A 22,324-nucleotide genomic window follows, 5' to 3' on the forward strand; every position below is an offset into this window, starting at 1 on the left:
TTTAGTTTTCAAAGCATGACATTAAATCTCAGTCATGCTTTGAAAACTAAAAGCATGACATTAAAAGCATGACATTAAATCTCAAAAATCTCAGTTTTTCTTACACAAAATATGTTGGTGTGGATAATCTGTGTTTATTTTTATGGTGGAACCAGTGGCAGTGTTTGCTGAGCAGGTAGTTTGATGCTGTGATCAGTAAAATATGTGAAGTTCAGGCAGTGCTCTTTCACACTGAGGGCACGTGCCCCCTGATGCTGTCTTAGCAGGCTATTTATAGCACCAACAGTTACTCTAGGCTTCTGTCAGTACCAGTCAAGCTACTCGCTGGCCTATCATGCATCTATTATTAAATCAACTCAGAATGTCAAGAGAAGCAACCTGCCGAGTTGCGTTTTGAACACAAGTCAAGCATTTTAATGCATCTGCGACTTTCTTGTTTCATCTTCCTGGTCTTTGATACAGTTGTCACTAGGTTGCTAGTTTAAGAGGATGTGGATTTCTCTGTGGTAGGTCTGAAAGAGGGCTTTTTAACCAGCGTCAACTCCACTCAAGGCTGTTTCAGATTGTTTGTCGCCATGTTGTCTTTAGTTATGTAACAGAGGTTAGATAAGGTGGTTCTGAGTTTTGTAGATCTGGTGAAGGTGAGTAAAGAATGTTAATGAAAGAGCAGTTCACAGAAAATGATCTTTTATTATGTGTATTTTATTTTATGTTATAGTTTATTTTGTTGCTTCTTTTTGATCTTATTTTTTATCTTTCTGATCTTATTTTAGTATTTTTGATTTTTTTTATTAATATTGTTTTTATTTTGTTTAATATTATATTATATTGCTTCATTTTTCATTTTTTAATTGTATTATTTTATCTTATTTATTTGAGAATTGAATGATGTTTTATTTAATTTTATTTAATCAATTTATTTTATTTTATGAATATCTTATATTTCCTTATTTTATTTAAATGTAATGTAAAATTTTATGTTGCTTATTTAATTAATTTATTTTATTTAAGATCAAAACTTTTAGAGGTGTTTCATTGTTAATAATCTTATTTTATATTGCTTCGTTTTTATTTTCTTTTTATATTTCTTTTATTATTTTATCTTATTTATTAAATTTTATTTAATCAATTTATTAAATTTGATCAATATCTTATTTTTCCTTATTTTATTTTTTTATTTATTGTTGCTTAATACCTTTTATCTTTTTGATTTTTTGATTTTATCTTATTTAATTTTATTACATTTTTATTTTATTATTATCTTATTTTTTTAAATGTTATATTTTATTATGTTGCATAATTTTTATTTAATCAGTTAATTTTATTTGATTATGTTGCTTTATTTTAAATTTTTTATATTTTTATAAATGATTTTATTTTGTAATTGAATTTTATTTAATATTTTTTGTTTTATTTTATCAATGTCTTATTTTTCTTTATATTTTATGTTGGTTCATTTTTTATCTTTTTATTTTATGATATATTTTGCTTCATTTTTCTTTTTTCATCTTTTTCATTTTTTTTTATTTTATCTTATTTATCTTGTTATTTAATTTTATTTATAATTTTTTAATAAAAATCATATTTTTCCTTATTTAATTTAATGTTGTATTTTATTATGTTGCTTCATTTTTATTTAATCTTTTTATCTTTATTTTATTATTTTATCTTCTTTTAGAATTTTACATTTTTATTTAATCTTATTTAATTTTATTTCATACTTTTTATTTTTTAATGTTATATTTCATTATGTTGCTTCATTTTTATGTTATCTTTTTTATTTTAGAATTTTATTTTATTATCTTATTTATTTTATTTTATACTTTTTATTATATCAATAATTATCTTATTTTTCTTTATTTTTATTTTATTTTGTTATTTATGTTACTTAATTTTTATCTTTTTCTATTACTTATTTTTATATAACTTATTTTAGTATTTTAGCTTTTTATTAATTTCTTATTTTACTTTATTTCATATTATATTTAATTAAGTTTCTTCATTTTCATCTTTTCTTTTTATATTTTGGCCCTTATTATTTTATCTTATTTAGTTTAGTGTTTTATTTTGTCTTAATTTTATTTCATCTTATTTTTCCTTATTTTAATTTATTTTATTTTTTGTTGTTATTTTATTTTATTTTACTGTTTATTTAAAATAAATAATATTTATTCTAAAAGTTAAAAAGTAAATATTTATTTACTTTTTTCTAGAGAGTCTGAAACACATTCAGATAAGCCAGTGAGCATTTGTGTGGTATGATAAGTAAGTGTTTGCCTGGGCATCATGCGGCGGGTGTTTTCTGGGCGCATGTGCTGAAGGTGTGAGAAGACTTGTCTCAAACACAGATTGCTTTTGTGATTACAGAATGAGTCATGTGTGCTTTAAGGACAAAGACATTGATGATTTACTGTTAATGCCAGTGACCGAACTCGCATGGCTGCTTGTGATACACCTCTAAAAAAATGTATTTTCAGCTCTTCCTTCTGTTCTTTTGAAGTCTTTATGTTCCTGTGTGCTATGTTACGCTGTTCTGAAATGAAAGTCTAAAATGCGATTTCACCTGCTGAACCAGTCCCATTTCTCTGTGGTTGTTGCTGAGGCAGGAAGTTCAGGATGTGGAAGATAAAAGGCTACAATGGCCAATGGGCTGACAGAAGCAAGGTGCGCTGGGTTTAATTACCGAAAAGACTGTAGCAGCAGAATTAGCAGATTCCCCCCCTCCAGGTCTCCGAGCAGGTCAATTAGCACCCAGCAAAGCTGTGAAATACGCCTCCCTCCATCTGCATCTGGCAACGATTACACCTTGCCATTATTATTTGTGAAAGCTGTGTTCAGTCTCACACATGGCCAAGCCCCCCTTTCGGTGTGTGCAGTGTGTGTTTGTACCAATTCGCAAATCTATGAGTGTGTAGGCTAAGTGTGAGCTGTGTGTGTGCAGCATGTTTGTGGGTGGGCTTCTGTGTGTGTGTGTGTGTGTGTGTGTGTGTGTGTGTGTGTGTGTGTGTGTGTGTGTGTGTGTGTGTGTGTGTGTGTGTGTGTGTGTGTGTGTGTGTGTGTGTGTGTGTGTGGATAGTCATATACCATGTCTTAAAGCGGTAATAATGACTGGATTGTTGTTTCTGTGGAATGTGGAATTATAGGGATGTTTTAATAGGTAGAAATGTCTCTTTTTATCTTTTAAAAGATATTGTAGCAGGTAATTTTTTCCTCAAAGTTCATTGACCTGCAGCACTGCCTGTTTCCTGTAAGACTTCAAAGTATAAATGGCTTTGCATGTGAAGATACCGTAGTTGTAGTTAATGTTTATCAGACAGGTGCTGAATACTGACGAAGTGTTGATATGAAAATGTTGGATACAGGCCTTTTTGTTCATGGTATGAAATTTTTTTTTTTTTTTTTTTTTTTTTTGCTCTATTCAAATAAAATAATAATAAAATCCAAAAGATTAGCATAATAAAATATAACATTAAATAAAAATAAGATATTGCTGTAAAAAATAAAAATGATCAAATAAGAAAGAATACAATTTTAAAATACTAAAATAAATAGGATTAAATAATAAAATAAAAGATGAAAGGCTAAAAAGATTAAGATGAATCAACAAAATAAAGAAATAAAATAAGGAAAAATAAGATACTGACCAAATTAAATAACAACAATAATAAAATAAAAAAGATAAAAAGATTAACATAAGGTAGCATAATAAAATAAAAGAGTAAAATATAATAAAATAGAGTAAAATAAAATAATAAAATAAAAATAATAAAAAATAAATAAAATAAGATGGAATAAAATGCTAAAATACTAAAATAAGATAAAATAATAAAATAAATAAGATGAAAAGCTAAAAAGATTAAGATTAAGCTACATAAAATATAAAATAACGAAGTAAAATAAAATAAAGAAAAATAAGATACTGACAAAATAAAATAAAAACTGTTCTAAAAAATTAAATAACGATAAAATAAAAATAAAATAATGAAAAAAGATACTCAGAAATTAAAATAAAAAAATGAAAAAATTAAATAACGAGACAAAAAAATTCTAAAATACTAAAATAAATAAAATAAAATGAAAAATATAAGGAGAAAAGAAAAATGAACATGAAAAATTAAATAACAATAAAAGAAAATTCTTAAAATACTAAAATAAATAAGATCAAATAAAAAGAAAAATATAAGGAGATAAGAAAAATAAAGCAACATATAAATGTGAAAATATTAAATAACAGTACAATAAAATCCTAAGATACTAAAATAAATAGGATAAAATGAAAAATATAAGGAGAAATGAAATAGAAGAAAATCATTTATAGAAATGAATAAGAAGATAGGAAAAATGAAGCAACAAAATATAACAAAAAAAAATGTAATTAGGAATAGTTAAATATTGATTACAGTTAAATAATATATATATATATATATATATATATATATATATATATATATAAATCAATATTTAATATATAGCAGTGTTTTAAGTATTTATAAGTATTTATAATTATTACGTATTTATATAGTATTTATATATATATATATATAATTGACCAATGTCTAAGAAAAAGCATTCTTCCTAGATTAAACATTTTTCAGTATATAGCAGTGTTTAAAGCATATATATATATACTGAAAAATGTTTAATCTAGGAAGAATTTTTTTTCTTAGACATATTGGTAAATTTTTAACTTGAGTAATTTCTAAGTAACATTAAATTAAATATTTTAATTTGCAATTTCGAAAAAGAAAATTAACAGCCAGCTATGTTCAGCAGACATACAAAGATGCTCATGGTTATTTACCTAGTAGCATTGTGAATATTGAAATGTATGTATATGTTCATTTCAGCATCTTGAGATGTGTTAGACAAGGTGTGGACACGTTTCTTTATACATGCAGGTGTATTCTTGTATCTCCTGCTTGTCACCATGGGAACCATTTAGTAGAATCACTCCACTTCCTTCTGTAACTCTCAACTGTCAGTTAGTCATTCTGGAGGGGAGCTCCAGACCACAGGTGCCTCTCCACCTCTACCCACAGTCAAGCTGTGCTAGTTGGCATAGCGATCCAGCAGCACTGGTTCAGCACTAATTTAGTGGGGGAGAGAGAGAGAGAGTCACGGGGGAGATAAAGAAAGTCACGGGCCACAGAGAACCGGCAGAGCGCCACCGACTTCACTCCCCATAGTCCCCATTCAGCTCTTCAGCATGTGTGTGTTTTTTTGCGTCAGCGCTAACGCTCTGCGGAGAACCGCGCTCAGAGGATGTGTAATTTGCATTTCAGTGAAGCAATCAAGCATGGCCATCATTTGCATGAGGCTAATTAGGCACGTGACAAAAGCCCTCTGTTCTCAGGCGATTATCGAAATATCGTGCCGAGGTCTGCCTGGAGCTCTCCGCAAGTCTGCTTTTGAGACACCCAGCCTAGTTAAAAAGTCTCACGGGTGTGATTTTTAAAAGAACTGTTCAACCAAACATGAAAAATCTGGTATATGTTCACTCACCTTTATGTTATTCAAAGTCTGTATGACTTAAGGTTTGGCGTTTTCCTCTAGTAAACCTATTAAGCTTCATATTAGCACTTTAGTGATACTTTTATTGTGGTTTTATTTTGTCCTTTTTAAGCATACAGTTGAGGTCATACATTTACATACACCTTGCAGAATCTGCTAATGTTTAATTACTTTAACAAAATAAGAGGGATCACACAAAATGCATGTTATTTTTTTATTTAGTGCTCACCTGAATAATCTATTTCTCAAAAATACATTTACATATAGTCCACAAGAGGCTATATATTTTAGTGATAGTTGTTCAAAAGTCCCTTGTTTGCCCTGAACAGTTAAACTGCCTGCTGTTCTTCAGAAAAATCCTTCAGGTCCCACAAATTCTTTGTTTTCTGTGTATTTGAACCCTTTCCAACAATAACTGTCATTTTGAGATCCATCTTTTCACACTGAGGACAACTGAGGGACTCATATGCAACTATTACAGAAGGTTCAAAAGCTCACTGATGCTCCAGGAGGAAAAATTATGTGTTAAGACCCGAGGGTGTAAACTTTTGAACAGAATGAAGATGTGAACATTTTTCTTATTTTGCCTAAATATCTTTTTTAGTATCATTTAGTATTGGCCTTCAGAAGATAATTACATTTTTATTCTGGAAGTTAACTAAACCTTTAACAGCAGAGCTCTGTTGCCCCTTTTGCAGTGTAGTCATGTTTTATTACCCCACAAAGAGCTGTGAAACAAATATTGCTTTTGTTTCATAGTGGATGTGAAAAGAAAAAGGGAAAAGGGGGAAAGAATTGGCTGTTAAGTAGTCCATAAGCTGTTGAATTGCAGCAACATAACTAGTTTTTTTTTTAAAGAAAAGGTTCTGCCACAATGCTACTGTTCTGAGTTGTTATAAGGGACGTAGTGTATGGTTGCTAAGGTACTCGTGGTTATAGCATGCTGCTAGGATTTTAGGTGGTTTCTAGGCTGCTACAATGTGGTTTTCAGGGTGTTATGGGTGATCACCTCATTTAGCAAAACTAAATTTAGACTAAATACAACATTTAGAGTAATACAGACATGTCAAAATTAGTGCTGTCAAATGTGTACTGTGTATATTTGTATATTTATAACTATTACAGAAGATTCAAACACTCACCGATGCTCCAAAATTCAAAATGGTACATTAAGAGCCGGGGATGAAGACTTTTTGAATTTGAAGATCAGGGTAAATTTAACTTATTTTGTCTTCTGGGAGAGTAACTTCTGTAGTTTCTGAAAAAAAAGAGATATTCAGGCAAAATAAGAAAAATGTACACATCTTCATTCTCTTCAAATGTTTACACCCCGACTCTTAATGCATCCTTTTTTTTTTTACTTCTGGAGCATCAGTGGGAAAAAACACAACTGTGGATCATTCACAACACAGCCTTTTATGTGAAATATCTTACTAAGGTCAGTACTAAATAAAAACTAATATATATATATATATATATATATATATATATATATATATTATATTATATTATATTATTATATTAAATATATATTTATATTTATATCTGTGTGTATATATGTATACATAAATTTAAATATATATTACATATATTTCTTAAATACAACACATGTATGTATGTTTGTGTATTTATGTATACATATAAATAAACGCAGTACACACACACACATACATTATGTAGGTAAGCTTTCATTTAAGATGCGATTAATCACGATTAATCATAAAAATCTATCACTTTCAACTCAAGTTTAAATGGTCAGCTTGATAAATCTCTTTCGCCCTTGCGCAGAATTCACGATGGCATGGATACCTTTTGAAATGACTGGATTTTGTCACCAAAATTCACAGAATAAATAAATGAGACCTCACCTTTTATCATAGTTTTTAATTTTTATAATATTTTCAATTTAACTTGAGTTTGAGTTTCAAGATGTGAATAATTGCAAGATGTGTTGCTTGCAGGTTTAATTCTTCGGGTTACAAGTTTTAAAACACTAAGTATATAGAGAAAGTGGAAGAGTGATGCTTCCAAGGCTGCGAAGAGAAGCCGTGTGAATTTGCAGTGACACTGTGAAAGATGGCATGAAAATACTTGTGACACTCTTGTAGCTGAGAAACTTGAGGGAAAACCGCGGGGTGGGTAGAGGATGAGCTTGTCCCAGCAGACAGTCAATCAAGCAGTCCTGCATGCTCAGCTGTAGTTATCTCACACACACACACACGCACACATACACGAGAGGGTTGCCTCTGCTGACTCGGCCGCAGTGTCGATGACTGGATGAGCTTTTTTGAACCACATATCTGCATCTGTCAAACCTTGCCTAGCTTCGTGTGCATGACTCCCTGGCAGCGAGCGTGAATGCTCGACTGGACCGAGTGGCAAAGAGCGGCTCATCTTTGTGTGTTTATAAAAGGAAGATCACAGGCGGTTTGTCTTTGCCAGGAAGTCCTCCTACGCTTTCTCCATCGCTTGTATTTACTGACAGGCGACGTGTTGAGTCTGCGCTCGTATGTGTTGATTGCTGAAGTTGGTGTTTGTTTTGAGAGACTAGTAGCGCTGAGGCACATAATTGCTCCTTGTTCCTTCTTTAGCACATGAATGAGTCATAATGTGCGTCTCCAGGTGAAGATTATTCAACATCATAATCTTCTATACATAAAGGTCAGACCTAGATACCCAGAAGTGACAGTTCTCCGGTTTGTGTTTATTAGCCGGACTGTACAGCAAAGAACAGCTCATCATTGTGTGTTTTATATTCTGGGAATTGTAACAGAGGCCAAATATGTGCTTTTATGCCCTTAGATGTGGAAACGGAGCCTTTCATTGAGCCCTGACGGTCACAACGTAATGAAGTGAATTATAGTAATAGTGGTTGTGCTGATTAGATTACGTTCCCTTTTGGATTCTTCTCATTCAGTGGCTGTTGTAACACTTCCTATGTGTGTTTTCACCATCTTCGTTCATCACCGTCTAATGCCCACATCATCACACCCTGATGTTTCTTGTGAAGCCTCACAAACCTGCTCTGCCAAGTGTTTAGCTGTCCATTGAAAGCAGAATGTAATGCTACTTTCTTTCTTTTGCAGGTGAGATTTTATAGAATTTGTTCTCATAAATAACTAGATTTCTTCTGCTTCTACTTCTGCTCACCAAGCCTGCATTTATTTGATCTAAATTACAGCAAAAACAGTAAAACTGTGAAGTATTTTTACTATTTAATACAACTACTTACTATTTATTATAGTTTACTATTTATTCCTGTGATTTCAAAGCTTAATTTTTAGCATCATTACTCCAGTCTTCAGTGTCACATGGTCCTTCAGAAATCAATCTAAGATTCAGATTTGCTGCTCAAAAACATGTATTATGTTGAAAACAGCTGAGTAGATTTTTTTTAGGTTTCTTTGATGACTGGAAAGTTCAGAAGAACAACATTTATCTGAAAAAGAAATCTTTTGTAACATTATAAATGTCTTTATCATCACTTTGATCAATTCAAAGCATCCTTGCCTAACAAAAGTATTAATTTCTATAATTTCTTTTCCAAAAACAAAATTATACTGACTCCAAGCTTTTACATGGTGTGTAATGTTACAAAAGCTTTTTATTTCAGCTAAATTCTGACCTTTAGATCTTTTTATTCATCACAGAATCCTATAAGAAACTGTACTCAACTGTTTTAAATATTGAGAATAATAATAAAATCATTTTAAAATGATTGGGCGGCAAGTCAAAACATATTAGAATGATTTCTGAAGGATCATGTGACACTAAAGACTAATGCTGAAAATTTTGCTTTGTTCACAGGAATTACATTTTAAAATATATTGAAATAGAAAGCAGTTATTTTAAAACGTAAAAATATTTGACAATATTACTGCTTGTGCTGTATTTTGGATCAGGTAAATGCAGGCTTGAGCAGAAGAGACTTATTAAAAACTGTTGACTGGTAGTGTATATTTATGAACGAGTCATAATATGTGTCATGAAGACTATTCTTCACAGATGAATATGAAGATATATATGTTTATATTAATTAGAGGTTGACCGATTATCGGCACTGATATTAAGCATTTTTATGGTTATCAATTTTCAAAAATTATTTGCCGATTAAATAATTTAAACGCATTTTATGAGTTTTTGTCAGAGGCCTTGTTATTATTAATTTAGACATATATTTGCATTTTTACACCAGACATTTATATCGGTTCAAAATATTGGTTATCGGTAAACTTGATCTGTAGTAATCGGTATTGGTATCGGCCCTGAAAAACGCATATCGGTCAACCCCTAATATTAATTCATAAGGAAATAATATAATAAATTATATTGTTAAATTATTCTGTCAAAAAACATAGTTTGTTGTCAATTTTAAAAAACTAAACAGTCACTGCTTTTTTTAAATGATTATAAAAAGATCATAAAAAGTTTTTTCAAAAATGTAGGTAATTATTAAATTTAATATTAAGTAAGTATAAAAGTAAATTTAATATTAAATGTTTTTATTAAAAAAACGTTTTATTTAATAAATTAATAATTAAATAGCTTTAACTCAATAGTTCTTTAATTCAAACATTTTAAATGAAATACTTTTTAACCTAAAAAGTGTTAAATGATGACTCAAATTATTCACAAACCATCTAATAAATAAATAAATAAACACAATTCACTAAAATGGATCTTCACAATGCATTTTGAAACAGAAAATAATATTGTACAACACTGTAAATGAACAAGTTCAAAGGGACGTTTAACCCAAAAATGTAAATTCTGTCATTAATTGCTCACCCTCATGTCATTCCAAACCCATAAGACTTTCATTCATCAAATTAACACAAATTAAAATATTTTTGATGAAACCCGAGAGCTGTGTAGACAGCAAAGCAACTGACACATTCAAGGCCCAGAAAGGTAGTTAGGAAATCTTTAAAATAGTCCATGTGACTTCAGTGGTTCAACCGTAATGTTATAAAGCTATTAGAATACTTGTGTTCACAAAGCTCTTGTATTTTATCAAAAATATCTTAATTTGTGTTTTAAAGATGAACAAAAACGACATGAGGATGAGTAAATGACAATTAATGACAGAATTTTCATTTTTGGATGAACTACCCCTTTAACAAGGGAAATAATACTTTTTTTGTTTTGAAAACTGTTTTTCATTGCTGGTTGCTTCACAAAGCTGTGACTACAGTTTACTAAACAGCTCTACTGAAGAACAAAATATTGGGGTTGGAGTTAAATGTATGGTCCATAGTTATTGGTCCATTTTACATCTGATTTAAAAAAATAATAATGTGCGACTAACGCTGTTGACTTTGTGCTCTAGTTTAGGAGTGGCACTTTAGACAAATACTAGTCCTCTTCACATTCACCCTCTCCACTTGCCAGTGACCTCCCTCTCCACTGGCTCTGTTTTTAGATGAGTGCTAATGCGGCCTATCATTTGGAGCGCTGTTGTATGTGTGAACTTCCCGCTGTTATTTTTGGCATGCTTGTTTCCCTTGACATAACCCTTACTGCAGTTACGTGGTGACGGAGTTGATGCAGAGTGACCTCCATAAGATCATCGTGTCTCCACAGCCCCTGAGCTCTGACCACGTCAAAGTCTTTCTCTACCAGATCCTCCGAGGTGAGACACACACACACAGACACGTTGAGCTCTTTATTTCAAATTTTTATTTCAAAAGCTTCCACCTCAGAGTTCAGAGACACAAATTCTCCACGCAGAGTCTTTCTTCACCAAATCTCATGGGTAGAGAACACACAGACAATCACACACACCTCTCTACTTCATGTTCAATATCATCATAGTCTCACCGGAGAAAATGAGGAGAAAAAGACAGACCACTCTTACACATAGTGTAAGAATGCAAATGGAAGAACAAGAAACAGTCAGCTCTTTGAAATTTTGTTTACTGTTATTTTAGAAACTAAACATGTATATTAACTCTTAAGACAGTTGTCTAATTATTTTATAAAATAATTAAATGAAATAAAATAAAATAAAAAATAAAAGTAAAAAATTTAAATTTAAATCAAATTATGTTGGTATTGCGAAAAGCTAAAGCTATTAAATCATTATTGGTTAATTGAAATATGAAATTAAATTAAATTAAATGGAATAATTAAAAAATGAAATAAAAAATAAAATAAAATCTAATATATAATTAAATTAAATTACATTAAAAAATACAATAAAATACAATACAATTAAAATAATGGAATAAAGTAAAATAAAAAACAAAACAAAATAAAATTTGGTTAGTATTGTGAAAAGCAAAAGCTATTAATCATTATTAATATGAAATGAAATGAAATAAAATAAATGGAATAAAAATAAAATGAAATTAAAAAAAATTAAAAATTAAATAAAAATTTAAATTAAATTAAATCTAATATAAAATTTAAAAATACGATAAAATAAAATACAATTAAAATAATAAAATAGGGTAAAAACTAAATAAAATAGTGTTTATTGTGAAAAGCTAAAAATAAAATAAAATGAAATAAAACAATAAAATAAATTACATGTCATGTAAAATAAAATAATAAAATCCAATTACTTTTTAAAGTACATTAAAAATACAATTAAAATAATAAAATAAAGTAAAAAAAAAATAAAATTGTGTTGGTATTGTGAAAAGCTAAATTTTAAATTAAATTAAATAAAAAATGTAATTAAATAAAAATAAATTAAATTAAATAATAAAATAAAAATACAATAAAGTAAAATACAATTAAAATAATAAAATAAACTAATGAAAAATAAATAAAATAAAACAATAAAATAAACTTTTCATTTTATTTAAGTAGTGAAGTACTAAAATTACTAACAGTACAGCTGAAAAGCTATAAAAGGAAATATAAAGTTTTATATAAAATAAAAATTCAAAAGTAAAATAAAAGCTTGAAAATATAAAAATAAAAGCTGATTCAAATAAATGAATAAACACTACAATAGTATAGAAATAATAGTAAAATACTGAACTTTTGATTCAACATAATATATTTAGTTGATAAATGTGTTTCCATCACAATTTAATGTATGTGCATATCTTAAGGATATCTTGATATTTACATTTAGCGTTCTTTATGCAGTTTCATTTAAAATACATGAATAGAGACCTAGCTATAGAAACATAAACTTGGGCTGTTTGGGCCATTTCAAGTGTAAGAATGCAAATGGAAGAACAAGAAACAGTCACCTTTTTGATATTTTGTTTACTGTGGGACAACTGACATGTCTTAAATGGACCAGTTAACCTAATTCCTAATGAATCACATGAAACACATTCAACTTCAGTGTTTTGATGTGACACATAGCTCTATGACATATTAGAGTAAAAAGGCCACCATGGTGCAAAAGTCTGTTTATATGTCAACTGGATTATATTTCAAACCAAACAAGAAACCTGTATAGCATAACAACAAAGTCTGCTTCATCTGCATACAGTTTGTGTCCGCAAAATGTCTTTAATGGCTGATGTATATGTTGTGTCCACAGGATTGAAGTATCTACACTCAGCTGGCATTTTGCACAGAGACATTAAACCTGGTAACCTGTTGGTCAACAGCAATTGTGTGCTTAAGGTTAGTGAAATGCAAGTCAAACCTGATTTGTTGGCAATTTTTTGGTACTTTAAAAATAAATAAATAAATAAAAATAGTCTTAGCAAGCATAAGAGACTTTTTTAAACCAATTAATATTTTAAATCTATCTATCTTTATAAAGTATTAATTTTAAAATTCTTATATATTTAAAAAAATATTACATTTTAAAATATTTATTATATAATTTAAAACATTGTTTTTATTTATTTGGATGTAACAGCTAATGATCTATCTATCTGGGTTCAGTAAGATTTGTAATGTTTTTTTAAAGATGTTTCGTATGCTCATTAAGGCTGCATTAATTTGATAAAAAAAATACAGAGAAAAACTGTAATATTGTGAAATATTATTTCAGTTTAAAATAAATTCAAACAAAGCTGAATTTTTAGCATCATTACTCCAGTATTTAGTGTCACATGATCCTTCAGAAATCGTTCTAATATTCTGATTCATTATCGCTGTTGAAAACAGCTGTGCTGCTTAATATTTTGTTGGAACCTGTGAACAAAAAAAAAAGTGTTTATTTAAAATACAATTTTTTTTGTAACAATACAGTACAAACTACCATCTAAAAGTTTTAATATTTTTAATTCACCAAGAATGTGTTAAAAATTTGTTAATGAGTTCATGTCAGATTTTATTACCATTTTCTAAACTATAGAGAATAAACTGATAATGTGAGAAATGTTGAAGGTGTCTGAATAAATTTTAGTTTGACTGTATGTGCAGTTTTGCCTGTTTAAGCTCTATTTTACTGGCTTCTTTTGTCTCTGTGCTCTCCTGCTATTTTAGCATTATATACTCTAGCCTATGGGCCTTGAATTCTGTCTTTATAACTGCTTTTATCGAGGAGCAAGGGCGCTTCATATCTGTCTGGCCAGGCCAGGTCTACAGCGCCAGCGTACACACACTAACACACAATTTCTGGCTCCAGGGGGTCAGGGCCCCTTTGGGATTGATTCATCGGCTCAGTTCCTGACATAAATCTTCATTCTGGATCCCATAGAGAGAGCCCAGCTGCAAAAGAGAAAGCAAGGTTGATACGAGAGATATATAGAGAGAGAGAGAGATAAAGGAAAAAGAGAAATTCTCCATGTATGTGCGTGCAGACTTTACCCAGCAGCATGAGAAATGTGCTGGCGGGGAGAGCGTGAATAGATTGTGCTATTGGACCACAGAGAGCGAATCATTTAGGATGCGCTGCTTCATTTAGCCCTTAATCCCCATTTCCAAAAAAGAAGAATGTTTCCCTCATTTAGCTGTGACGTGCTAGACCTTGTCTTATGGTCGTGTCTTACAATCAAACACGATCAAGTCTGATTTAGGTTCAAATTTGATTTGTTTTTTATCTATAACATGTTTTCTATATGCTCTGTGAGACTTGAAAATGCAACTAATTGAAAGCATTCCTAACTGTATTATATGTCAATATGTACCACGAAAACATTACACAGACTTTTCATTAGCTGTTACATCCAAATGACATATTTAGCTGTGTTTGAGAAATTAAAATGGTCATTTTTGGTAGGCAGTTATCTGAGCAAATTAATAAGTTACATGTTTTTTTTAGTGTTGGTATTGTAAAAAGCTAAATCTATTAAAAATCAGTTTTGGTAATTACAATATGAAATGAAATAAAATACAATAAAAAATACAATAAAATAAAAAACAAATAAAATAAAGTAAAAAATTTAATAAAATAATGTTGGTATTGCGAAAAGCTAAAGCTATTAAATCCTTCTTGGTTATAGAAAAATATAATAAAAAATAAATATGAAATTAAATGGAATAAAAAATTACATTTAATAAGAAAATTTAAAAAATGAAATAAAAAATAAAATAAATGAATAGAAATAAAATAAAATCTAATATATAATAAATTACAATTAAAATAATAAAATAAAATAAAACACAAAATAAAGTTGTGTTAGTATCGTGAAAAGCTAAAGCTATTAATCATTTTTATTAACTGAAATATGAAATGAAATAAAATAAAATGGAATAAAAATAAATTGAAATAAATGAAATAAAATCTAATATAAAATAAAATTAGTTAAAATTTTAAAAATACAATAAAATAAAATACAATTTAAATAATAAAATAGCGTAAAAACAATAAATGAAAGTTTGTTGTTACTTTGAAAAGCTAAAAATAAAATAAAATGGAATAAACAATAAAATGAAATAAAACAATAAAATAAATTAAATAAAATGTAATGTAAAATAAAATAAATTTAATTTAATTTAATAAAATTTAAAAATACAATAAAAAATGCAATTAAAATAATAAAATAAAGTAAAAAAAAAACTGTGTTGGTATTGTGAAAAGCTAAATATATTTTAGAAATTATATTAAATTAAAAAAATAGATTAAATTAAATTAAAATAAATTAAATTGAATAATAAAATAAAAAATGAAATCAAATAAAAATATAATTAAGAAAAATATAATTAAAATAATAAAATAAAGTAATGAAAATTAATAAAATAAAAATAACATAAAAGAAAAAGCTTATAACAAATAACTACTATTTTATTAAAGTTATTTGTTGTAAGCTTTTAATTTTATTTTAGTAGTGAAGTACTAAAATTACTAACAGTACAACTGAAAAGCTATAAAATTAAATACAAAGTTTTATATAAAATGTAAAAAAATTCAAAAGTAAAATAAAAGCTTGAAAATATAAAAATAAAAGCTGATTCAAATAAACTATTAAACACTACAATAGTATAGAAATAATAGTAAAATACTGGATTTTTGATTCCACATAATATATTTATTTGATAAATGTGTTTCCATCATAATTTAATGTATGTGCATATCTTAAGGCGTTCTTTATGCAATTTTATTTAAAACACATGAATGGAGACCTAGCTATAGAAACATAAACTTGGGCTGTTTGGGCCGTTTCAATTTTAAGATTATAACCACCTAGCAACCACTTACTACACCCTAGCAACCACATGATAACACCTTGGCCGCTGTCACTCTTTCTATAAATGGTGGTTTTATTTAAATGAAACAAGAAATCGTTTTAATAAAGTGCATGTTAATAGCGTTGCTTGCAGGATTTAAATTCGTCTTGTGGGAATGCATAAAAATTAAGCCTCTGGGAAAAACTGGGTGGAGCTACTTGAGTAAATAACTAGTAATGCATGATAGGCCTTTTTGTGCCTTCTTTCTGAGAGTGGGTGGAGAGAAGAGGCAGAGATATTTTTCTCATTTATTTATTTCCCAGGAGCGCTCAAGCAGCTTGAGATGATTGGAAATTGGGTCTTGTGTTTATAGCGCTTTTATTGTTTGTCGGTTTGGTTAAAATGTGAATGAGCCTCTCCATCTAATATTGGTTTTATTGCTTGATTCATGATAAAAAGCATTTTTCCATCCCTGTCAATAAACGCACACTTGTGAATGTGTAAATAATTCTAAATTCTGCACAGATTTGTGACTTTGGCCTGGCAAGAGTGGAGGAGCTGGACGAGTCGCGTCACATGACCCAGGAGGTGGTGACGCAGTACTACAGAGCGCCAGAGATCCTGATGGGGAGCAGGCACTATTCCAACGCCATCGACATCTGGTCTGTGGGCTGCATCTTTGCCGAGCTGCTTGGCCGACGCATCCTCTTCCAGGCCCAGAGTCCCATCCAACAGGTATTCACCTACGCTCATGTTCAGCACTCGATCTGTAGGCAGAAAACGGCCTTTTCACGCAACTCATTGTGATTTATGCAAGTAGAACATGCTCCTGTATAAACATTAGCTTCTTATCAGCCAATCAGAACCTTCTGATTTTTGGTGTAGTGGTAGAACAGCTAAATAGATGTTATGTCTTCGATATTGAGCAAGTATATCTGTCTTTCCCTAAACTCAAAATCCGTTTTAAGGGAAACTAAAGGATTAGTTCACTTTCAGAATAAAATTTTTCTGATAATTTACTCACCCCTATGTCATCCAGGATGTAGAAGAACTTAAGTTTTTTGAGGAAAACATTGCAGGATTTTTCTCCATATAGTGGACTTCAATGGGAGCCAATGGGTTGAAGGTCCAAATTGCAGTTTCAATGTAGCTTCAAAGGGCTCTACACAATTCCAACCAAGGACAAAAGGTCTTATCTAGCAAAACGATCATTTGTCATTTTGTAAAAAATAAAAAATAAAATAAAAAATAAATAAATAAAAATGTATATAGTAAAAAATACAATAAAAATAAAATACAATACAATAAATACAATAAAATACAATAAAAAAATAATAATTAAAATAATTATAAAATAATTAAATAAATAAATAATTCTATAAAATAATTTTTGAAAAATAATTAAATTTAATTAAATTTAATTAAAATAAAAGAAATAAAATATGTCTATAAATAAAATATATCTTGCACTAGCTGGACTTTACACATTAAGTAATCACGTTGAAAGTGCAAAGAGTCAAACGCTCTTTAAAAAAATCTATTAAAAAAAGTAAAATAAAAATTAAATTAAATAAAAAATAAATTAATAAATAAATAATAAAATATGCTCATCTTGCACTAGGTGGACTTTACACATTAAGTAGTCACGTTGAAAGTGCAAGGAGAGTCAAACGCCCTTTACAAAAAAAGGTAAAACAACAACGTCGAGCGATTTTGAAGTGGAGGAGAAAAAAATAAATAAATAAATAAAATCAAATAAATGAAATAAAAGATACAATAAAATAAAGTAAAATAAAAATTAAATAAAATGAAATAAAAACAATTAAAATAAATGTAATAAATAATAAAAAAGTAAAAAAAAGGCTTGTAAAGCTATAAAATTTTAAATACAATTTAATTCAAAAGTAAAATGAAAACGTGAAAATATAAAAATTAAAGCTGATTCAAATAAACTCATAAACACTACAATAGTATAGAAATAATAGATAAAATCTCGAATTTTTGATTCTACATAATATATGATAAATGTGTTGATAAATTGCAGTTTCAGTGCAGCTTCAAAGGGCTCTACACGATCCCAGCCGAGGAATAAGGGTCTTATCTAGCAAAAAGTTCGCTTATTTTTCAGAAAAAAAGAGAAAGATTTATATACTTTTTGACCACAAATGCTCTTTTTGCACTAGCTGGACTTCACGCATTAAATAGTCACGTTGGATGTGACATAGACAGAAGTACCGACCCAGTGTTTACAAAGCAAAAGTGCAAAGAAAGTCAAACGTCCTTCACAAAAAAAAGGTAAAATAACAATGTCAGACAATTTTGAAGCCGGAGGAGAAAATGAGATGCACATGACCCACACATGACCTTTCCAACGTGATTACGTAACGTGTTAAGTCATACACTTAGTGCAAGACAAGCATTTGCGGTTAAAAAGTATATAATGTTTATTTATTTTTTTAGAAAATGACGGATCGTTTCATAAGATAAAACCCTTATTCCTCAAATGGGATTGTGTAGAGCCCTTTGAAGTTTCATTGAAACTGTCATTTGAACCTTCAAACTATTGACCCCATTGAAGTCCACTATATGGAGAAAAATCCTAGAATGTTTTCCTCAAAAACCTTCATTTCTTTCCCTCTGAAGAAAGAAAGACATCTTGAATGACATATGGGTGAGTAAATTATCAGGAAATGTTTATTCTGGAAGTGACCTAATCTTTTAAAAACAAAAAGAAGTTAATTGAATGGTTCGATTTTTAAAAATTCAAGAAGAGTTACAGTAGTAGTGCTACTATAGATATCCAGCTTTGTAACATTAGTGAACACAGAAAAACTTGGATGCTGATGCTAAACATGTGACCTTAACATACTGTATTTTTGGCAAATGTTGTACTGCCATGCTAATGAGCGAGCGGGGGCAGCTCAAGGCTCTGTTGCACTGAAACCCCAGTGTGGCCGTGACCCAGAAGCCCTCTGTCCTCCATCTCTGTGTGTTTGCAGCAAGCAGAACCAACACTGTCACACAGACAGCATGTCTCTAGTTTTCTCATATGCACAGAGGCCTCTACTGTTGCTCTGTTCAGAATCTGATAAACATTAAGTAACATAAGTAAGAATGTATGACTACAGATACACTTTTTAGTTCAAGTTTTATGTATTTCACACAGAAGATTATGAGCCATATGTTCTAATAATACTGGCCCTGCATTGTGTGTCAGAGACTCTGGGACTGGCTGTTCCCCACAGTGTGTGTGTGTGTGTGTGTGTGTGTGTGTGTGTACCTGGTATTCATCACGTTATGGGGACCAAATGTCCCCACAAGGATGCGTGTGCGTGCGTGTGCGTGTGTATGTGTGTGTGTGTGTGTGTGTGTGTCCACACAGCCCTGAATGTGCCCCGACAGCACATTGACATCCTCTTTAAAGGATAACTATTGCAAAAATGCAACCTGGGCTGTTTTTTTTACTGTAAACGAGACAAACATATATCTAAAAGCATAATTACGACAAACGAGCTGTTTTTGAGATTGACTGTGATTTCGTTTTGTGGTCAGTGGCCGGTGAATGGGAGTACTAGGGGCATAAATTTGAGCGCATCAAAATCGATATTTTTACAACACTAAGAAGGCTCGACACACCATGACACTTTGCTCGAAGTATCGCCTGGGTCTCTACACATGAACTCGAGCATTGAGAACATTGTTTGTGTACACAGAGTTTACTAAAAAGAAAGTTTTTGAACAACTCACTTTCACTGTTTGAGTTTCCGCTCGCAGCCGTCTTGCCAGTCAAGAGGTGTCGATCTCCGAGTGCGAGGATGGATAGATAGCTCCTAAAGCATATTTCCATATAAATGCACGGCTAATTCGTTGTTTTGTCGCAAGTGAAAAACAATATTAACCTTCCAGTTGTAAAAAGAGCCTCATAAGCCTAATATTTTGTCCTATGGAGTCCATTCATTCGCATTCGGAGATCGCAAAAAAAAAAAAAACTCTTTTCTTCTATAAAATTAACTTTTAATACTTTTTATTATTATATTATATTATATTATTATAATTATTATTTGATTAATAAGTTATTAATTGTTAATAAGTAAAAAAATGTTTTTTAAAAGTATTATATTAAGTGTTATGTATTGTTTTTTAACTTTTAATAGTTTTATCTTATAATATTATATTATGTTGTATTGCATTAAATGATATTATATTATATATTTATAATTATTTATATTTAAAAATATATTATAATTATTATTTTATTGTAATTGTTATGAAAAGTTATTTATATTAAGTGTTATATTTGATGTATTGTTTTGCATATTTGTCACATCCCTAAATATTGTGGTATTCCTGTCAAATTTAAATCCTTGATCTCAAATACAAAGATCTTGATCTTGTATTATACAAACTCACATCACTCATTTGCTTTTCCTTTTCTTGTTATATCCTAGCTGGACTTGATCACAGATCTGCTGGGGACTCCGTCTCTGGAGGCCATGAGGACGGCGTGTGAGGGGGCCAGAGCTCACATCCTGAGAGGACCACATAAACAGGTGAGTCTAAAATCGAACAGTATCCCAAAAGCTAGGCACATGGCTTTCGAAGCAACATCATGAAAGACAATGACTCGTTAGTGGACTGTATGCTGTGCAAACGTTCCCTAGCACAGATATTTTCAGTCCCAGGAAGCCTGATTATAAACAGGCCCTGTGGCGCTGCCATGGCGACTCGTTGTTCCCGCTGAGTGACGGCACCTATTGACCGATCGTGCACCTTGTTTATGGAATCGAGTCGCTTGTGCTGCCCCCGGAGCGCAGAAATCTCCCATCAGCCTTTGCTGCAGGATTCCCGGCGCTCTGTGCTCACTCTGGCCAGTCCTCCTCTCCCTCCCGCAGTCTCTCCATTTCCTGCCCTGCTTTATATCCACTGACAGACTGATTGATCAGTTCATGAGAGCAGAGAGAGAGAGCGAGAGAGAGACATAATGGCTGTTATTGACAGTTGTGCACAACAATTCAGTGTGTAGACTAATAAAACGGAAATACTAGTGATAAACAATATCAGATCCATATCAGTTATCAGCTGACATTTAGATATTTTGTTAACACTTTACAATAAGGTGACATTTGTTAACTTTAATGTATTAACTAACATGAATAAACAATGAACAATACATTTATTACACTATTTATTGATCTTTGCTAATTTAAGGTAATAAAAATGCAGCCGTTCATTGTTTGTTCATGTTAACCAATAAATATTTTTTTAATTAAATTATTTGAATATCTGTATTAAACTACTTATTTACGTCCTATGAGTGAGTCAAATGTTAACTTCTGTTATTCCTAAATTCACACATGGCATTTAAAACAATAGAGATTTGTTTTATTTATAATTAATTCATTGATCTATTCATTTTAGTCATTTATTGGTTATTGGCCATAATGTAATTATGAAAATAAATAAATAAATTGGCAAAGGAAAGAATTTTTTGTAAATAATATATGATTAAGAATTATATTTTAATAGATTCTTTGACAAAATGTTTTTTATTTATTTATTTTTGACTATTTATAATATCTATATAACTTATACTATGAAGCTTTTTTTGTATTCAATTTCATTTATTTTTTACAATTTAAATGTTATCTTAAAAATCTTAAACTACTTAATGTCATGTAAACTTCCTGTCTGTGAGTCGTGTTATTATTAATATTATTATTTGTATAATTAGTAAAAAATATAATAAAATATTATACTGATTATTATTTTATTATTATTATTTATGTATTTATTTATTTATTTGTCTGGTAATATGTACTATTATTTTGATATAATAAAAATTATATACTAAATATATTTTTATTGGCCATAGCGTAATTATGAAAACAAATAAATAAATTTAGCAAATGATTGGCAGATACTTAATGATAAATAATAAATTAAATCAATACATACATTGGCAAATTTTTTGGCAAAATGATTTTTTTATGTTTATAATATAAATAACTCATGCTTTTTTGTATCAAATTTAATTTATTTTATACAATTTAAATGTTTTTTAATCATTAGCAGTAGTTAAAAATATAAACTAAATGTCATATAAATGTCCTGTCTGTGAGTCATTTTATAATTATTATTATTATTATTATTATTTGTATATTTAGTAAAAATGTAATAAAATATTATTATGATTTATTATTATTTGTCTGGTAATAATTACTATTATTTTGATATAATAAAAAATATAATAAATATAATAAATGTTATTTTTATTGGCCATAAT

General features: G+C 29.6%; 1 protein-coding gene across 1 annotated transcript in view; it reads left to right on the top strand.

The window, feature by feature from the left end:
• The window catches only part of nlk2 (nemo-like kinase, type 2), a 110,563-nt gene that overhangs the window by 62,142 nt on the left and 26,097 nt on the right, over window positions 1-22,324 (top strand). The window contains exons 4-7 of the mRNA XM_073817680.1: window positions 11,037-11,143; window positions 13,019-13,104; window positions 16,567-16,776; window positions 20,490-20,591. Coding sequence (XP_073673781.1) covers window positions 11,037-11,143; window positions 13,019-13,104; window positions 16,567-16,776; window positions 20,490-20,591 — 505 coding nt within the window. The remainder of the gene's footprint in view (window positions 1-11,036; window positions 11,144-13,018; window positions 13,105-16,566; window positions 16,777-20,489; window positions 20,592-22,324) is intronic.

Source organism: Garra rufa, chromosome 14, assembly GCF_049309525.1.
Source record: "Garra rufa chromosome 14, GarRuf1.0, whole genome shotgun sequence".
NCBI lineage: Eukaryota > Metazoa > Chordata > Actinopteri > Cypriniformes > Cyprinidae > Garra > Garra rufa.